The sequence below is a fragment of the Ixodes scapularis genome, unplaced genomic scaffold, assembly GCF_016920785.2.
Source record: "Ixodes scapularis isolate PalLabHiFi unplaced genomic scaffold, ASM1692078v2 PGA_scaffold1__304_contigs__length_218370807, whole genome shotgun sequence".
NCBI lineage: Eukaryota > Metazoa > Arthropoda > Arachnida > Ixodida > Ixodidae > Ixodes > Ixodes scapularis.
This window is the reverse complement of record NW_024609846.1, coordinates 213,513,101-213,531,431: the sequence shown is the minus strand read 5'-3', so window position 1 is coordinate 213,531,431 and position 18,331 is coordinate 213,513,101. Positions and strand designations below refer to the sequence as shown.

At 47.2% G+C, this 18,331-nt stretch overlaps 1 protein-coding gene across 1 annotated transcript; it reads left to right on the top strand.

Moving 5' to 3' along the window:
* The first annotated feature begins 1,246 nt into the window (after positions 1-1,246).
* LOC115312113 (P2X purinoceptor 7) lies at positions 1,247-10,857 on the top strand. Its single transcript, XM_042290465.1, is given in 5 exon segments — positions 1,247-1,257; positions 4,102-4,243; positions 4,245-4,246; positions 4,310-4,510; positions 10,698-10,857. Coding segments are annotated over 5 exon segments (516 nt in total).
* Positions 10,858-18,331: the final 7,474 nt, after the last annotated feature.

Genomic DNA, 18,331 nt, shown 5'->3' with positions numbered 1-18,331 from the left:
GCCAGATAAGGCTGTATGCACTCCAGATGAGGCTGTATATAGGCCTTATATATTCACATAATGTTTGATATGGCCAGATATGCCCCAGATATAAGATCTCCATAAGGGTTACATTATGGGAGACACCGCGGAGGTACGGAACGATCACAGGCCTGACGCCTTTTCTTTGTGGTGCACGATTCGCTGGCCCCTTCAGACGTGTTAGTAAAAACCCCGACACTTCCTCCAACACCCATGAAGAAAAACCTGCCTTTTAAAACTTTTTTAGCTGGTCATATGAACACTTTTTTCAGCCCGTGGTGGCATGATTTGCTCAAGGCTGATCCTAGGCAGGACACCGCGATACCCCTCGTTACGAATTACGAGTGTGCAGACTCAAAGGGTAGGGGCCCTTTGAGTCTAATGATCAGCTGATGACCTACCTCAAAAATGCGCAAAAGCAGACGCGAGCGATCAAGTGGTGACCGGCCGCGGCCGAGCAGATCGTTCCTAATGCACGCGGCTTCTCGAGCTGTTGCAGCTTTCATTGCGCATTTGCGCTAAAAGCTCGACGTAACGTAAGATCAGCAGTGGGAGCTCCGCCTTCAGCACACGCTTCTCGCCCTCCGTAGTGCGTTGGTGCGCGCATACGCTCGTCTCTTCATCGGAGAGCTCTCGCTGGAAATGGCGCTTTTACTGATGACCTCATGTTGCGAGAGCTGTAATTCAATCGGATCGCTTCACTGGTCGGGCAGTATAGCGTGTTCCTGTTCGTAAAATTTGTATGAAACACGTTTCAAACTTGCGATGCATGACACGGCCGCTTGATCGTGTGGCTGTGCTTAGCAGAACAACCTAGAGGGCGAATAAAGCAATTGTCTCGCTTACTCAATGCGCTGGGCGGCTAGTATCGATTTGTTACGGCTTCGATGGGAATCTGTACAAGCTTACTCCGGGGTTTTTCCTGTTCATGACAGTTGATGAAGCAACAATACCGTCGATGGCAACGTTTCGAAAGCATCGAGGCCGCTTGCTCCCGGTTTCGACGTGCTTGGACGAAGGAAAAATTACTAGCTTGCGGCGAGCTCGGGTCCTCGGGATAACGTTGTACGGTGACGACTACGAGTGATACATTTTTAGTCGTGACCACGCGAATGCACAAATAACAGCTGCGTGCGGAGGTAAACAGCCGCCCGAACAGGTTTGTTATTGTGAGGGGCTGCGGGACTTCTACATTTCCCATTTCCCAAGTTGTCAGTGTACCACCATGAAAGTGTAGTAAGTCCACTAATACAATAATATCTGTACCTAAAGTTTGTTTGGTTCCCCACCCTCTACACTGGCAGACGTTTACCCCCGGTACGCCATCGAGAGTTTTATTAATCATTAAATACAGCCTGTGCTAAAATTGCGAGACTACGGCATAGCGCTACTGTTTATCAAAATAAGTGGCCCGGCTTACCTCTCATTGACTATATTTAGTTCAGCAAAGGGAAACTCCAGCCCCTACAACTAATTACTTCTCATACCGATATCACTGTTGGGAGAATAGTTTCAGAATAGTTTGATTATAAAAAAAAATATTACAACTTGTCCTTCTAGATACCCCTTTTTTGCCTGTACCCGTTCCTGTTTACAATTATTCTGAATTGAAATACTACTCCAATTTGATGCAGCCCGTGACTAAACATTGTGCCGGTCGTGCACGAATATGCAGCCCTTGTGAACATTGGACTTTGAAGGGTGCTGTGAGAGATTTTGTACTGGCTTATTTTGATGAAGAAAAAAAGAACTTCGCTGGAAATTGCAATACAAATATATGGTGACGGCACTGCTTGTGTTTTCTTGGAGGAAAATTGCAAAGAGATTTACATTTTCTTCGCCGTTCGTCGGATTTACAGCGAGACACGTAAGTTTGGAAGGAGATGTTTAGCAAAGCAAAGTCCCGGGTGAGAGCTTCAAGTGCGGTCTTGGATGCTACGAATCCTGTCCACTTGCCTTCTCTTTTCAGATGCTTTAGGTTCCTGCGTAGAATATCTGGCTCGCTGGTCTCTCCCACCAAAGTGCCAGCATCGCCAACGAGCGCGCTCATTTCGCTCGTCATATGCACAAAACGAAAGTGGAGCCCAATCCCGGCGCGGGAAGTGCAAGATGTAACGCACTGCGAGACACGCAAAAAAAAGCATCAAAATCAAAGAGCGTAATGGCTTGTGACGTCAGTATGTTGCTCCGTCTTAGGAATTAGTTGTATTCCGCAAAGCCGGACACCTACCGACGCTGCTTTTCTTTGGGTCGGTGTTGACCGAAATCCAGAAAGCTGCTAGAGTCGCCGACAATAAAAGATTCTGTGTTCAGTAAAGTCAGTAGGCCAGTATTGGCTAAGTGGTGTCTCTGATATTACTCCGGCCGTTGCGAGATGAAATTGTGTGCGTGGGGGGGGGGGGGGGGGGGGGGGGGGGCGATCGGGCAACCGTGTTCCGTTCACCTCGTCCATGCTCGGCTGGGCTCGATATGTACTGTACATAGAAGACATCGGACGGGAGCAAGCGCGTCATGTGCGCTCTCACCGCTCTCATCTCGTTGAAGAGACGCGCGGCTCGCTGGGCTGGTCTCGGCTGCTGGCCGCCATGTTTTATAAGGAACACACTCAGCCGTGCATCACGGAAGGCATACACGGTGTATGGTGTTAAAGCTTACACGGCGCCTCATGTGTAGACGTATAACACAGGTGGCGGGGTGTAAAACGAACGCGTTTTGACGTGTCCACTCCGGGACAATGGTTTACCCGTCTACGCGTTTTGGTTTTTGCTAACAGTGTACCGAGGTGCGAGAGAGAGATCTGGGCAGTTTACTAAGTAAAGCCGTACCAAAAGAGGCCGTAAGATGGTGCATGGGCTGATCCAGTTTTCATGACAGGGATGCCCGAACCAAGTTGGGTTTGATTTGGGCCTCCCTGTTGTCAAGCTGGATCGGCCCATGGGCCTAAGAGCAGACTAGTACCTAGTTCAACTACTCTACTCAAGTTACTGTAGTTTAACTACTTTTCTGAGTAATTTAGAAACTTTCAATTACATTTTTATTTGGGTAATTAGTAGTTTACTTTAATTAATTTTTTGAGTAACGTCTACTACAGGTACAACTTACTCCCGAATTTTAGTGGTTGTTTTGCCTATCAACGAACATTCCTGCACAAAGGAGATAAGATTGTGGAAGACCAGGTGATATTTGCACAAAGGGGGAAGCATGTGGCGTAGGAAAGGGGGAGGAAATCGTTTAGAGAGTCCGAAACCCCCCAAAATTTTCACAAGCCCCCCTCTCCCCCCCCCCCCCCCCCCCCCCCCCCCTGCAACAACACTGCTACGAGGCTCGCGCCGAAGACTGGCGTTTCTCTGTCCCGAAGCTCAAGGAGACTTGACCCATCTGAAGAAAAGGCTGGTCCCCGCTTCTCCTCAACGTAGAAACTCTCGCCCACTACAGGAAGTGCATACATTGCATCCTCACTCAAAGGAGGCAACAAAATGCAGCACCTGCTCTGAAATTCATCTGGTGCTCACGTAGTTTGTACTGTATTCGAAGAATCGCGTTTTAAAGGCCAACACAAAGATTACCTTTTCGCGTTGCCTTTTTCCCCAAAACCTCAAAATATGCAAATCTTTAAAGGGGTCGTGAAACGTTTTCGCGAAATTCAGAGCTATATGTGTATTTGGAATCTTTGTCCTTTATTGCATAACCCACGTCCATTCGTTTGATCGTCCCGATTCATTTATAGGAACAAAAAAGATAATTTCTGTTTCTCGGGGAGCTTCCCTCTCAGTTCTACAAACACGTCATCATAAGTAACCAATAGGGAATTTTTGTTGTCTGCGCAAGATGGCGACGTAGACCGGACTGAATGGGCGCAGACAGAGCGTCAGACATCGCCTCAACAGCGGCGCCATAATGACGTCACGCACGCAAGTCAACGAGGGAGATCTGACGTCTGATATTTCGCTCAGATAACTGTAACATGGCCGACATCCCCGAGCTCCAAAGTCGCCTCTTACAACACAGTCGGCTTCTGGGTTTTGAGCCGTGGAGCGACAGCCCATTGCGTTAAACGGGAGACCATACGTCGTCCGACAGCGATAGCAGCGGCGACGACATCGACTGCGAAGGTGCGGCTTGTGCGGGCTCTCGACATCGTTACGCAAACCCAACGACGTCTAGAGCTCGGGCGAGCCCCGACCATCAACCCTCCGAACCGGATCAGCTCGGACACACGGGCCTGGTAAGTCTTAGGGTTCCCGAAAAATAACTCGCGAATGCGTTGCTCACATGATCATTCTAATAGGTGCACCTGCGGGCGGTGCGTGCCGATGCCAACCGACCTCGAGAGCGTCTGCTGCCGCGAGGTTCCTGCAGCGACTCGGAAGCAGCCGTCGGATTGCCTTACGACGCACCCGCACTTCCATAGGCTGTGTTTGGATGAACTGGTCTTGGACGTAGCCATTCAGATGCTTCAGGACCACAGCATGCGTGTCGAGAACACGAGGTAGGAACTTTTTCGTGCTGTGATCAATATCACTAATTTACAAGTGAATCATTCATTGCGCTCAGAGTCATGTTTATTTGCCACTGAGAGCACAAACCATTTGCCTTAGCAGGAATCGGCAGAAAGGAGTCGTTACAATCCAAGTAGGTTCAGAGTTTTAATTTCTTACAAAGGTGAATAAAATGAAATAAGAAATCGACAGAGCTGGCAGTAATGTAATTCCTGTAATGAAATTACAGTAATTTAATTACTTGTTCCAGTAATTAGTAATGTAATTCATTACTTTTGTAGCAGGTAATTTAGTAATGTAATGAGTTACTCCAGCAACGGTAATTGTAATTAAATGACCTAATTACTTTTTCGCACCAGGCATATTTTTTGTGTCCACAATACACAAGAGCGCTTTTATTTTTATTTTACTTTTTCTTTTTCCTCTACACCTTTCCAAAAAACGCTCTTTGGCCGCCGCTATGTTGCTGATGCTAATGCGGCTGGTGCGACTCTCGCGCCCGCTATCAGCTAGACATTTTCTGCCACTCTCTAGAACTATCAAAACCCGCTCAGCGCGATTCTCTACCTATGTTTTGCGGTTTGGCATTCGACGTTTTCTGGCCCCTCTTAAAAGTGTCCGCTTACTTTTCCTGATGCATGCTGCCTACCCTCTCTGTGTTATCTTTCACTGTGAGAAATAGGGCTGGTAAGTTTCTGCCATTCGAGCTTTTCTGCTCGACATTCTCGGGAAACGAAGGAGGGGAAGTAGATCGAACTAAGGCCCCTGGTGGAACGGCCCTCGACGCGATTTTGCGAACAATGACTATAGTTCTCCCCCCTCCCAGAGATAATCCGCGTAGGGTCCTCAAACATCTCCAAAAATAGTTGTCCGGGTTGGGGTGGGAAACGGATCAGTCGCGTGCGTTCCTCTGTCTATCGGTAAACATGTTATTTGTGAGCGTGAAAAATGCATGTCTTTCGGCTATCTTTTGTTGTTAATTAATTTCGACAGCTAAACGCTTTGTCGTTTGACACGCGGTTAATCGAACGGCGCCGTAAAAACTTACTGTAGAAAACAAACAAAATAAACAACAACTAACATTCCAGTCGCATTCGTTCTGTCACGCGCGTACCCAACAAAAATAGCTTACTGCTTTTTTTTTTTTTCAAATGTAGTACAATGCTTTCCAATGTCCTCGGGAAAATACAAGCACCATGAAACACAAAATGCAGTGGGAAAACACGAGAATTTAGACGCCACCAGTGTTTGAAACTGCGCCTACACAGGTTGTGCCTGTGTAGGCGCAGCCTGTAAAAGTATACAAAAGTAATGCGAAAGTAATGTCATTATTTTTAAAATTAATTGTAATGGTAATTAATTACTTTCTGGCTGTTGTAATTTGTAATGTAATTTAATTACATTTCAGAAATTTTCATCAAAGTAATTAGTAATGTAATTTAATTACAAGATATGAGTAATTTGGCCAGCTCTGGAAATTGAACACATTTTTCAAGTTTAGTGTTTATGAGCAAATATCCTTTTATGTTACAAAAAAGCACTACGAGCTTTGCTTATTATTTACACCATTATACACTTCTTATTTTGACTAGTAAGACACCTACAGCAGTTACCTGAACATAAATACCACAGTGAAAGTGACTGAAGATACATTTCTGGGCTTGCAGAAACCAGGTAAACAAAGTATTCGGTGATGAGCATCAATAAAATATTCTGCTCTAGATCCTATATCCAGAAATTTCTGCAGCATTGTGATGTAGCAGCTGTCGGCGTCGAGTGCCTTCCGCGCGTAGGGCCAGCGAGCCTGCCAGACAGAGACAGAGACCTTGACAGTTGACCAAAAATTAGTCCAGACTTGGCTTTCCCATTGCACCTCTCTGGGACCCCCAAAATCGGCCAAGGCGGACTCCAAGGTGAGAGGAGCAAGGCGTCGGGTTACGTCTCGCCGAGGAGAAGACCCTTCACAAGATATACGACGCCGGAAGGCTGTACGGGATGCCGTACAAAACACAATTTGTACAAAACGGCGGAACGGCCACTTTTCCTTCCGCCATAATGTAACCTTGTGTAACCTATTGTAACCCCAGTTAATAAACATCTTGTTAATTTTAAATCAACCCCAGTCTTTCAACTTACGATCACCTACGAACTCCCAAACCCAAGGAATAACCCGGCATGGCGCAGCCGACATCAACGGAGGGTATGAGCGGCCACACCCCGTCAACGAGCATCAACAAAAGGCGGAACCAAAGAACGATGCTTTGAACGAAGGGAATGCTGATGATCTTCACCTCTTCTGCAAATATGAGATGGTAGAAGAACCGAGGTCTCGTCATTTGCCATGCAGTGGACCGAAATGCAATTCATCCGCAGACTTCTAGACGACAACGCGACTCGGCGAGGAGCTGAAGGCACGGTGGAAACCCTAACGTCCGTTTGCGAGACTCGCAACGAACAGCAAGCTCGTATTGAGGAGCTCTCCACAGCCAACGACAAGCTCCAAGCCGATGTCAAACACCTACAAGCCAAGATGCAACGCCTCATCTAAGCTGTATCTTTGACGAAGGCATCAGACGTTCCCGACGACACACAACGGCTCCCAGGGACAGCCTGACAGTGGAACGGCTGGAGTCAAGCAACATCCCAGTGCGACCTACGCCCATGCAGAGCAACGTCATCGCTCCTGAAGTTCCCCTCCGAACGTCGACTCCACACGAAAACAACACGAAATCACCCATCTCCTTGGGATGATCGTCGAGACGCAGGCCCGAATGTTAGAGTCCATGGCACGACAAGGGCAATCACTGCAGGTGCACTCAACGAGCGACACCTCAACGGCAACCCCATCTACGACGGTGCCATCGAGACCAACATCAAACACTGGATCGCCAAGGTAGAACGTATCGCAGCCCTGGCTCATTGGACACCTCAACTGCCCTCGTGAACGCCGTTTCATGACTCCGCGGATCAGCGAAATATTGGCAATCATCATACGAATCAAAAATCAACGATTGGGGCATTTGGAAAGGTGAAATCACGTAGTGGTTTAGACGAAAAATGAACATGCAAGAATTCCTTCAGTTCTAAAAAAAACGACAACTAGTCGAAAGTCACTCAATCGTCCAATACATTTACTCCAAAAACGCAAAGCTCGACATGTCACCATATACGTTTGTTATAGAAGAATGCATATCCCTCATTCTGAACGGGATAAAGGACGACAAGTTGGCTAATTCGTTAGCCGTGCAGTGCTGCAGGACGGTTATCGAACTGATCGAACGCACAGCCATGCTCGATTGTCGAAGATGCACCGAAAAACCAAGCACGGAGGCACAGCAATCAAGATCGTCAGGAAAGGCCAACACTCAACGCCAAACATCAGAGTCCGTCCGCATCGAGCAGCCTATTCAAGAGGCCACCCTCCCGACAGTGCTTCAATTGTAGCGAATCCGGTCACCTGTCACGCGATTTCAACAAACCCACGAGCGCAACACTCCGTAAAGAAGAACAACGCAACACTGGCTCAACGCCAAACGTTCAGAGCTCAGTTACGAATCGACAAGCGAACTGCTTTCTACGATCCACTGGAGGCAGCCTTCCAATTGTCGACGGATTTGTGCACAACGATAGGCCTGTTAAAGTCTGCATTGACAGCGGTGCTTCACGTAGGCACGAAAACGGGCTCATGGAACGGACAAGAACGCATCGAAGTCCCCGGTCGCAAGCTTGAGCCAACGAGTGCAACAATGCTGGACATCACTGTTGGTGCCACACAAACTCAGCTTCCCAACACAGTTATCGCACCACTGCCAGCGCCTTTGGATGTGATACTGAGTTCTGACTGGCGCCAACAAGCCAACGTTGATGTGACGTTCCACTCATCGAACGATGTCCCAATCGTGCAACTACCGAACGACAACGAGCAATCCGCACATGACATGCGCGATTTTAACACGCCTACGCATCCCAAAGGCAGAACCGCAGAGACATTTATCGTTTCGTTCAGCGAACGAGAAGCTACTACACCGACCGACGTCGAAGAGACAAAATACGTAAGACTCTACACGAAACAAGAGACTCCAAACAAAAAGTTGCTTCAGGACATTGACGAAGCGGTGTCAGAAATGACAAAAGATGCGACACCCGAAGTGGACAAACTACGGTGCATTCTCACACGGCACAGCGAAGCCTTCATGACAAATGGAGAGCTGCTCGGATTTTGCCCACACGCCGAACACTCCAAACACTCCATCGATTTACGGGACGACATACCAGTCGTATCCCGGGCATACAGGTGCTCCCCAGTGGACAGAGAGTTTATCCACAATCAGGTCGACGACAACATCCAAAAGGGAATCATAGAGCTAAGCGAGAGCGAGTATGCCGCACCGACGATTGTTGTGGATCAACCGCGCACCCAACAACTCCGTGAAGGATGGTTCACGACTACAGGGAACTGAACGCGAAGACTGTGAATCCGTCCTATCCCATGCCCATCATGGAGGATGTGAGGGCAAGGAGCAATGACAGTCAAGGAAGCACTAGAACTTCTCGACTCAGCTCTCGACAGAATCGTTACCAACGGACTGAAAATGGACATGAACATGAAGTAATGCCATGGACATGGACATGGACATGAAGTAATGCCAGCTCGTGCGCGACAACGTCACTTTCCTCGGGTATGAAATATCATTGGACGGACGCACGCTTGACCAAGCTCGAGTAGCCGCAGTCGACAAGTTTCGACCACACTTGAACGCTAAGAAGCTCTACTCAATCCTACAGTTTGCCAACCACTACCGTATGTTCATCCCCATTTTCTCAGCACGTACTCGTATATTAAGAAATCTCATCTCCAGAGAGACACCTTTTGTGTGGACGCATGAACACCAAGATGTGGTCAACACTCCGAAGCACGCTCTCAAACACCTTCCAATCTTCGCGAGCTTCCAATCAGACTGCCCGACGTGTGCGCACGTTGACGTATGCCAGACTGGCCTCGGAACCATATGCAGTCAGTTGCAAAACGGCAAGGAACGGGCGATTGAATACGCAAGCGGCTGAACAAACACGACACCTATCTTCACTCCAACCTGGTAGAATGCATAGCGCTGCATTAAGCAATGACAGAGTTCTCTATTTATCTACGGGGTGGACCGTGTTTCACAGTTCTTACAGACAACTTCAGCGTGGCGTATTTGGCACTAGAGGGAGCAATGAATCACCAATTTGCTCAATGACGCTGGACCTTGCTGAATACACGTTTGACGTTGTTCACAGGCCAAAAAGATTAAACACGGCAGTAGATGCCCTTTCACGACAGGGAGAAAGAGAGACTATGCCAGGAGACATCCTGAAAACGGTACCGGCAGGTCAAGGGTTGGCATGCTACGCCATCGTAGCAGGAGATCACAGTCACTTAAGCAACCTGCAGGCAAGGGACGCAGAATGCCAGAAGTTAAAGTCAGTGGCGAGCGATAGAAACAGCCTGTACAACAGGAACGACGTCCTCACAAAAGAAACCACGAAGGAAGGACGCGTCGTAAAAAGAATTGTCGTTCCCGCCACGCTCCAAGAGTTTGCGATGCTGATTTTTCATGACAACTCAGGACTCATGGGAACGGAAAAGACGAAGGAACTCATCCTACGAAAGTACTGGTGGCCGGCCTTGCTAAAAAATGTGCGTCGTTACGTAAAGTCCTGTCACATGTGTCAGACGATTTACGCGCGCACGACACTGAGCAAAGGCTGCATGAGTGTAAAAGAATGTAACCACGGCATGCTTTTAAACTGCCACATAAAGCGCTCATCAAACTTATACGGAACACATAAATTGTTTTTTTCGTATGGTAACACTATCCTGGAGGAAGTAGAACCATGGCTTATTCACGTAGCTGGTCCAGATGAACTGTTGAGTGCCACGTCACGAAACCTTTGCTCAACTGCCACCAGGATGGCTCTGCCACGAGAAAGACACAGTTTCTGTGTCTCATTTAAACTTAATGAGCACTATAAATACATTCCGTACAAGCCATGTGTGATGATGACCAGAAGATTGGCCCGAAATGAGCCAAATGAAGGGACTGCCTCCGCTTCTCAGAATATGCAAGTATATGTCAGCCTTTAAATGAAATTGAAAGGATGTAAGGCAACATTTCCTTTTCCCCTTGCCAACAGGAAGTACCGCCACAGCAGCTACAGCCAGCTTGCACACTGGCTTTGGGAACGGCTGGAAAAGAATCGCAGGAGGGTCCTCCCTGCCTGTGCTGTAAATAGAATGAGGGAAATATTTCCGTCAGAAGGCTACAGTGGCTTCCAATACGCTTACAATTTGTAAAGTGTTCATCAAATTATTATGCTGTTCAGAAGCTGTTGAGGGGGGGGGGGGGATGAATTATAGTATACCGTTAAATTCCGAGCAAAAGCAACCCCCCCCCCCCCCCCCCCCCAAACTTCCCTGCTAATTTCAGATGTCCGCGCCGTTCCGGGAAAGCGCCCCCTCTCCACTCCGCACCCGTATCATGTACCGCGCAGACCGCGCCTAGGCAACACTGGCCTGCGAAATCCAGTCCAACAATCCAATCCAATAATGCTTTGCAGCCTGATCAGCTCGCTCGCCACGCGCCATTGTCGCTTTGTTTTGGCGGCGTCAGTTCGGATATACATTCTTACACAGTTCCCGTGAAAGCGGGAAAAACGTACACCAGACATCTCGACACATCAAGCTCGACCAGATACGGAAATGGGACAAGAATTTTGACAATTTGCTACAGCCAAAATACGGGAAAGTCAAACTTCGACGAAAGCTAAGTAACCGCGCGCCGGTGTTCAGTAAAAAATTGGACGATGTGCTCTTTGAATACCTGGTTTGCGAATGAGGTGCAGAAGAGCCATAAGCAACCGGCTTCTTTCTGAAGACGCTGTCAAAATAGCCAACGGCATGCCGTTGGGAAACGTTTCGGAATGCCGTGAACTTTTTCTTGCGATCGACTCTGAGGAGTCTTTTGGTGGTTTTTAAAGTGATTAATAAAGCAGTGACAAATCTTTGGCCTAATAAAGTCTATGTTCTCAGAGATAAATAAAATATAAAATCCATGTGCAATGCGGTTTTGCTCTTTTTCTGGCAGAAAATATTTTTTGTCGCCATCTTGAATTTTTGTGCCATTCCGGGATAGCGCCCCCACACACTTTGCAGGTAATTTTGACTTGTGTGCAAGGGAGGGGGGGGGGGGGGGCAATTGCTCGGAATGTTACGGTAGTTAGATTGTGCAGTTTGAGAATGTGCATTGGTTTAATTGAAGCCTTTTGCAGGATGAAAGACCATGTGTTATTTGGCAGTTTGTTTTTTCTTCTGGAACATGGAATTAAAGTACCAAACAGCCATCGGATGGCCAGAAAAACATACTTTTCGTGTGAGGCTCGTCAAAATATCAGGCGCTGGAAAAAATTAGCTATCTGCATTAAGTCGCCATTTTGAACTATTTTTGTTCATGCCCCACTCATAAAGCACGACGAAAGAGCCCAAGTATGCACCCTCAGCGTCGACTTCCACAATGGTGCGTCTGACTTTGGCTACGTCTGCCATTGCTGGCTTTAGATGCTGCGTTTACGTGCCCCTCTATAAAGAAAACGCTTTTTTGTCATGGTGACATGACCATAGCTGAGGAAGTTCATTGTGCGGAAGGAGAATGGGGTGCGGCGAGATCAGGCGCGTACCTTGGCGTGCTATTCAATGGCTGGAACGTGAACAAAAAGCGTTTGAAATAAGGACTTCACGGAGGTGGCTAAGTTTCTCCACGGCCTAATATTTTAACAAGCATTACACGAAAAGCATGTTTTTAGATCGCAGTTAGGACAAAGTTTTTTGTACTGCAACATATTTAATTGAGTAGAAAAACTTCTATTCAGAATATTAGCTGAAAAATATTGCATTTTAATTTGATTTTCATATGCAGTCTTCTAATTGACATACTTCTTTCTAATTATGTGAGGAGGAACGGAATACGAATTAATTCAATGTTTTGAACTTGTGAAGTAGGTTTGTAATGTAAGATTTTTCTAGGTTCTACCATGTTTATGGTTGAGAGGAAACTTGTCAATCACAATAAATTGTTGTGAAAGTAATACGTGTTCTTGTAATCATTGATAAACTAATGCCCGTGGTGTTTGAACAGGGGGCATTTTACCCCCCCCCCCCCCTCCCTTTCAATCTCGGCAGTGACTAATGGTAGGGAGTGTGCCCACCTGATCTAGAGAGAAGTCCTCCCTGAGCCAGTGGCAAACCTTGACCTCCTTGTCGCCACCAGTTCGGCTTTTGAAGGCCCGGGGAATGAATGGCTCATGGGGGTGGGGCGTCAGATTTGTTCGCTGCAAAGGCAATCTTGAAAGACCGCCACAGTTTGCAGCACTTTTCAGTTTCTGTGAGCAGCAGGTCAACATAGTCTGAAATAAAAATGATACACATACAGTGGTTTGAGTGCATGCATTCTATTTGCATAAAACATGTAACACCGGCTAAAAAATGCACTTTGTGTGAACAAAAATGCTGTAGTAAAGCAGTCTCTGTGGGCGCATGCACTCTCGAGAGTTATCTGCTAGCCTTCATTACCAAACCTGCAGATGCAAGTAGTAAATATTTTGGATATACTATTGCATGGGTTCTGATACTGGGATGCTAAGAACCCAAGGGATCCCTAGGACGTCCTTAGCCAAGGAGAACTCGACTTTTAATTCTGTTGATGACACTTATATGCAGAATTGAACGTATTCATCCTTTTAGATGTAAAAATAAACAGGGTACCCGACACACTACTTACTGTATGTAGGCTCAGCTTGCTTGGGACCTTCACTCCCTTTCTGGATTTCGGATGTTTTATCTTAAATTGCAAACATCCGTCAGCCGAGACAGCTTGCTCCCTGTTGGCATTTTCGTTGAAGTGCAAGATGGCGAGTTGTATTCTGAAATGAGAAAAATAACACCAGGATCCTTGTAAATATGAATGCTCGTGAATGAGTTTGTTCACGACTTGCCTCGCTCGCATGCCATCAGAGGAGGAGCACACTGACTTCGGGGCGAACCCGATCAGGAGGCTGTGGAAGGCTTCGAGGCTGAAGGTATGAGTTGAAGGGGCTAGTTGCCGAATGTCCTTGAGGAGACGCGGTGCCATCGTCACTTCCACAAGCTTGTGATGTGCACGGGTACCTGTATTGTTGAAATGGGCAAGCTTTCTAGACAGGTTGTTTCTAAAATAGTTATCTTATTTTCTGCATAGTTCGTACATAGAAATTCTGTAATGGCATTTTAGAGTGCAGCTCTTAGGCGCTCGTTTCCGGCTTGAGCGGCGTCGGCATCGCTGTAACCGTGCGGTACATTATGGGAAACATCCCACATTGCAACGTGCAGAGGAGGGAGGAAGAGGAGGGGGAGAAGGAGGGCGGGGGGAGGAGAGGAGGAGGGGAGATTCCAGCTACCCATTGTGCAGGCAAGTGATATCACCATTCGTAAATCACAGAGAGACAGGTATGAAAATGTGGTGTACTCGTTATCCAAGTGGCCATCTACGTGGGTATGGTGGGTCTGTGTTGTACCCATCAATCTCTGCGGCACGTCAGACGAAGTTGGCAAATTGTGTGCCGTCAAGGTCGACAACAGCTTGCTCGTGGTAGCTGTATCTCTCGCCTACGGAACTCACCGAATATTTTGTGCGAGACAAAAAACTTCATACTAGTCATGCAGGAAAACGTCCCATTGGCCCCGAGCGATGTCCACTCGCTGTTCTGCTGTGCCACGTCTGGGGACCGCACGCAAGACTAATGCTGAGGAAATAAAAAAATGTCGAGCAGTCGTCGACAGAGCCGACAAAAAGTAAGATGACGTGAAGAGCATCGAGAGAGGGGAGAGTATTCATGCTTCGTCAAAGTGTTGACTCTAACGCTATCTCAATCTCCCGCCATGCTCCTGCTGTCCTGCTCCCTGGCACTGGCAGAGGTTAGACAGAGTGAGAACTATATTTCCTTTCTCTGGAAAGCGGTGAGCAAGAATACCACAATATATATATATATATATATATATATATATATATATATATATATATATATATATATATATTTATGTATATATATATATACATATATATATTGTGAGGGATACAGAGGCTTGGCGACCGGTTTCAATTATGTTTATATTCGGCGATGGTGGTGATGATGACGATAATGAGGGTGATGGCTGCACGGGGCGATGGATGGGTCACATCACCCCCCCCCCTTCGCCCCCCGGGGGGGGAAGGAGGGGTTGGGAGGGTGGGGTGGTTAATGGTGAAGGGAAGCGGTGGGTAGCGGTGGGTGGTAGGATTTCAAGCGGTTCACAGGTAGAACCTCTGAAGTACGGCGGCGTCCATCGCAGGAGGAGGACACGGGTTCGGCAAGGTACGACGCGGGGGATGTTTGCGCGATGACTCGGTAGGGGCCGATGTACTTGTGACGAAGCTTGTCAACTCGGCCGGGTGGTCGGGCGGGGGTCCAGACCCACACAATGGCACCGGGAGCGTAGGAGGTATGCGTATGATGCTTATCGTAGTGATCCTTGGCTATATGTTGTTGTCGCGATGTGCGTAGCTGTGCGAGCTGGCGGCAGTCTTCGGCACGGGAGATGATATTGGTGAGGAGGTCATTTTGGTCGGTTGACGGAGCAACAGGAAAGATGGTGTCCATAGTGCATGAAGCTTCGCGACCGTACACTAAATGGAAAGGGGAGTAGCCTGTAGTAGACTGAAGGGCAGTGTTGTAGGCGAAAGTTACAAAGGGGAGTATTGTGTCCCAGTTTGAATGATCCCTTGAGATATACATAGACATCATGTCAGCGTGAGTCTTATGAAAACGTTCAGTGAGCCCATTTGTCTGCGGATGATATGATGATGTTGTCTTGTGAACTACCCGACAGGCTTTCAAAATGGCTGCAAGTGTGCTCGAAAGAAACTACCGTCCCCGGTCGCTTAAGAGAACTTGTGGCGCGCCGTGACGTAGGAGTATATTATGTACAAAGAATTGAGCTATTTCTTCAGATGTCGCAGAGGTCAGCGCGGCAGTCTCAGCGTATCTAGTCAAGTGATCAACGGCTGTGACAATCCAACGATGACCGTGCGAGGAAACTGAGAACTCTTTCGAAGGGCGTACTGGGGCAAACCAGAGGTTGGAGTAGTCCAGCAGGCGCTGTGGTTGGGCGTTTTCTACGCTGGCATTTCAAGCAGGACTCAACGTATTTAAAAATGGACGTCTGAAGGTGGGGCCAGAAGTAGCGTCGCCTAATTCGAGCATATGTTTTTTGGAAGCCCATGTGTCCTGAGGTGGAATAATCATGAAACGATTGAAGAATATCCTTGCGCATTTGGCGAGGAACGACAACTAGCCATCTGTTGCCTTCAGGGGAAAAGTTATGCCGGTAGAGTACACCATCTTGAAGGGAAAAGTGCTGTAACTGTCTGCGCAACTTTTTATTAAGGAAGTGAGTTGGTTTATTGCGATGCTCAATTATTTCTGTGATCCATGGATCCTTGGATTGCTCTAAAGTAATATGTTCACAGTTGACAGCGGAAACATCGAATACATCGTCCATGTTTTCGAGACGTTCATCAGGTTCGTCTACGGGGCATCGAAATAGGCCGTCAGCATCTGTATGTTTGCGACCAGATTTGTATACGACTGTATAATTGTACTCCTGGAGTGCAAGAGTCCATCGAACAAGTCTTCCAGTGAGGTCTTTTAGGGAAGAGAGCCAACATAAGGCGTGGTGGTCGGTAACGATAGTGAAATGCCTACCATAAAGGTATGGCCGGAACTTGTTGACGGCCCAAACGACAGCCAGACATTCTTTTTCCGTTATGGTGTAATTTTTTTTCAGCGGCAGAGAGCATTTGACTTGCATAAGCTATGACGTATTCTTTTGTTTTGTGGTGGTCACGCTGCAATAGGACGACACCAAGGTCATAACCATTGGCATCGGTATGCAACTACGTATGTGCAAGCTCATTAAAGTGCCCCAGGATGGGATCGGACTGGGGAGTGGTTTTAAGAACATGAAATGAGTCACAAGATTCAGGGGACCAGATAAATGCTGTATTAGCTCGTAACAAACGAGTGAGTGCAGCAGCCAATTGTGCAGACTGTGGTACAAAACGACGAACATAAGAACAAAGACCTAGAAAACTGCGAAGTTGTTTTATGTTAATTTTGAACAGGAAATTCGCGTACTGCCTTGATCTTGTCAGAGTCGGGTCGGATGCCATCTTTATTTACAAGGTGGCCAAGGATCTTAATTTGTCGAGAGGCGAAGCGGCACTTTTTCGTGTTGAGTACTAGGTTAGCTTTCTTGAGGCAACCGAGCACATCGAAAAGTCGACGGAGATGGTCATCAAATGTACGAGAAAATATAATAATACCATCAAGGTAGCAAAGGCATATGTGCCATTTAAGACCGCGAAGGACGTTATCTATCATGCGCTCAAACGTTGTCGGAGCATTACAAAGGCCGAAAGGAATAACATTGAACTCGAAAAGACCGTCCGATGTAATAAAAGCTGTTTTTTCTTTGTCCTCTTCCTTCATTGGTATTTGCCAGTAGCCGGACTTTAAATCTAGTGATGAAAAATATTCAACTCCTTGTAACGTGTCTAATGTGTCATCAATCCGTGGTAAAGGGTATACGTCCTTGCGGGTGATCTTATTCAGTCTACGATAATCAACACAGAAACGTATGCTGCCATCCTTCTTTTTTACAAGGACTACTGGTGAGGACCAGGGGCTCAATGATTGGCGAATGATACCTTTACATAACATGTCTGATACCTCTTGGTCAATAATACGGCGTTCTGTAGGAGATACGCGATATGGACACTGGTGTACGATTTCTCCGCGGGGCGTATTAATCTCATGTGCCACTGACTTCGTGGAACCTGTAAAGGACGTATAAACATCAAAGCACGATGTGAAACGAGTGATTAAATGAATTAATTGATTTTTACGAGTGTCTGCAAGGTTCGGATCGATGGCGTTCAATAAGAGTTCGTTGGAGATAACTGGAAGCGCTGGAGGATCAAAATTACATGTGGATTCCAGTGACGCAAGTTCCAAAGAGGCATCAGGTTCGATATTTGCGACGTGTTACGTTACAGACAGGCAGCACTGTGCTCTCATGGGTAAGTGTAGAAATAGAGTCGGGTATAATAAACCCATGCGATAGTAAGAGGTTTGAAAAAGGAGTTACTAGAAAAGTGCCTGAAACGCTTGGTTCACTCGAGAAATTCATGACAAGAGATGCTAGCGGGGGAATAACTCGTAATTTTGTTTTAGGAATACTGGAGTTGGATTCGCAGCTATTTCAATCCCCCAAAACGACCCCTTTGCAGCTAATGACAGCTTCCGCAGAGTTAAGGAAATCCCAGCCGAGAATGAGATCGTGCGTACAAGATGATAAAACAACGTATTAAATGGTGTGGCACGCACCCTGTATGAAAACACGTGCCGTGCACTGGGCTGTTGGATGAATAATGTCTGTGGATGCTGCCCGCAGTGAACAACCATGGAGGGGTGTTCTTACTTTATGAAGACGGATGCAGATGTCCTCTCTAATCACAGAAGTAGCCGCCCCTGTGTCAACCAAGGCGTACAGAAGTAAGCCGTCGATGTATTCTTCAATAAAGTTAGATGGGTCGGGAGGAGGATGATGAAGACCTTTTTGTGACGCAGTTGCTCCTCCGACAAGTGCGGTGCCTAGTTTCCCGTGTCAGGCCTCGCGTCTCTCCTTGAGACCATGGGCG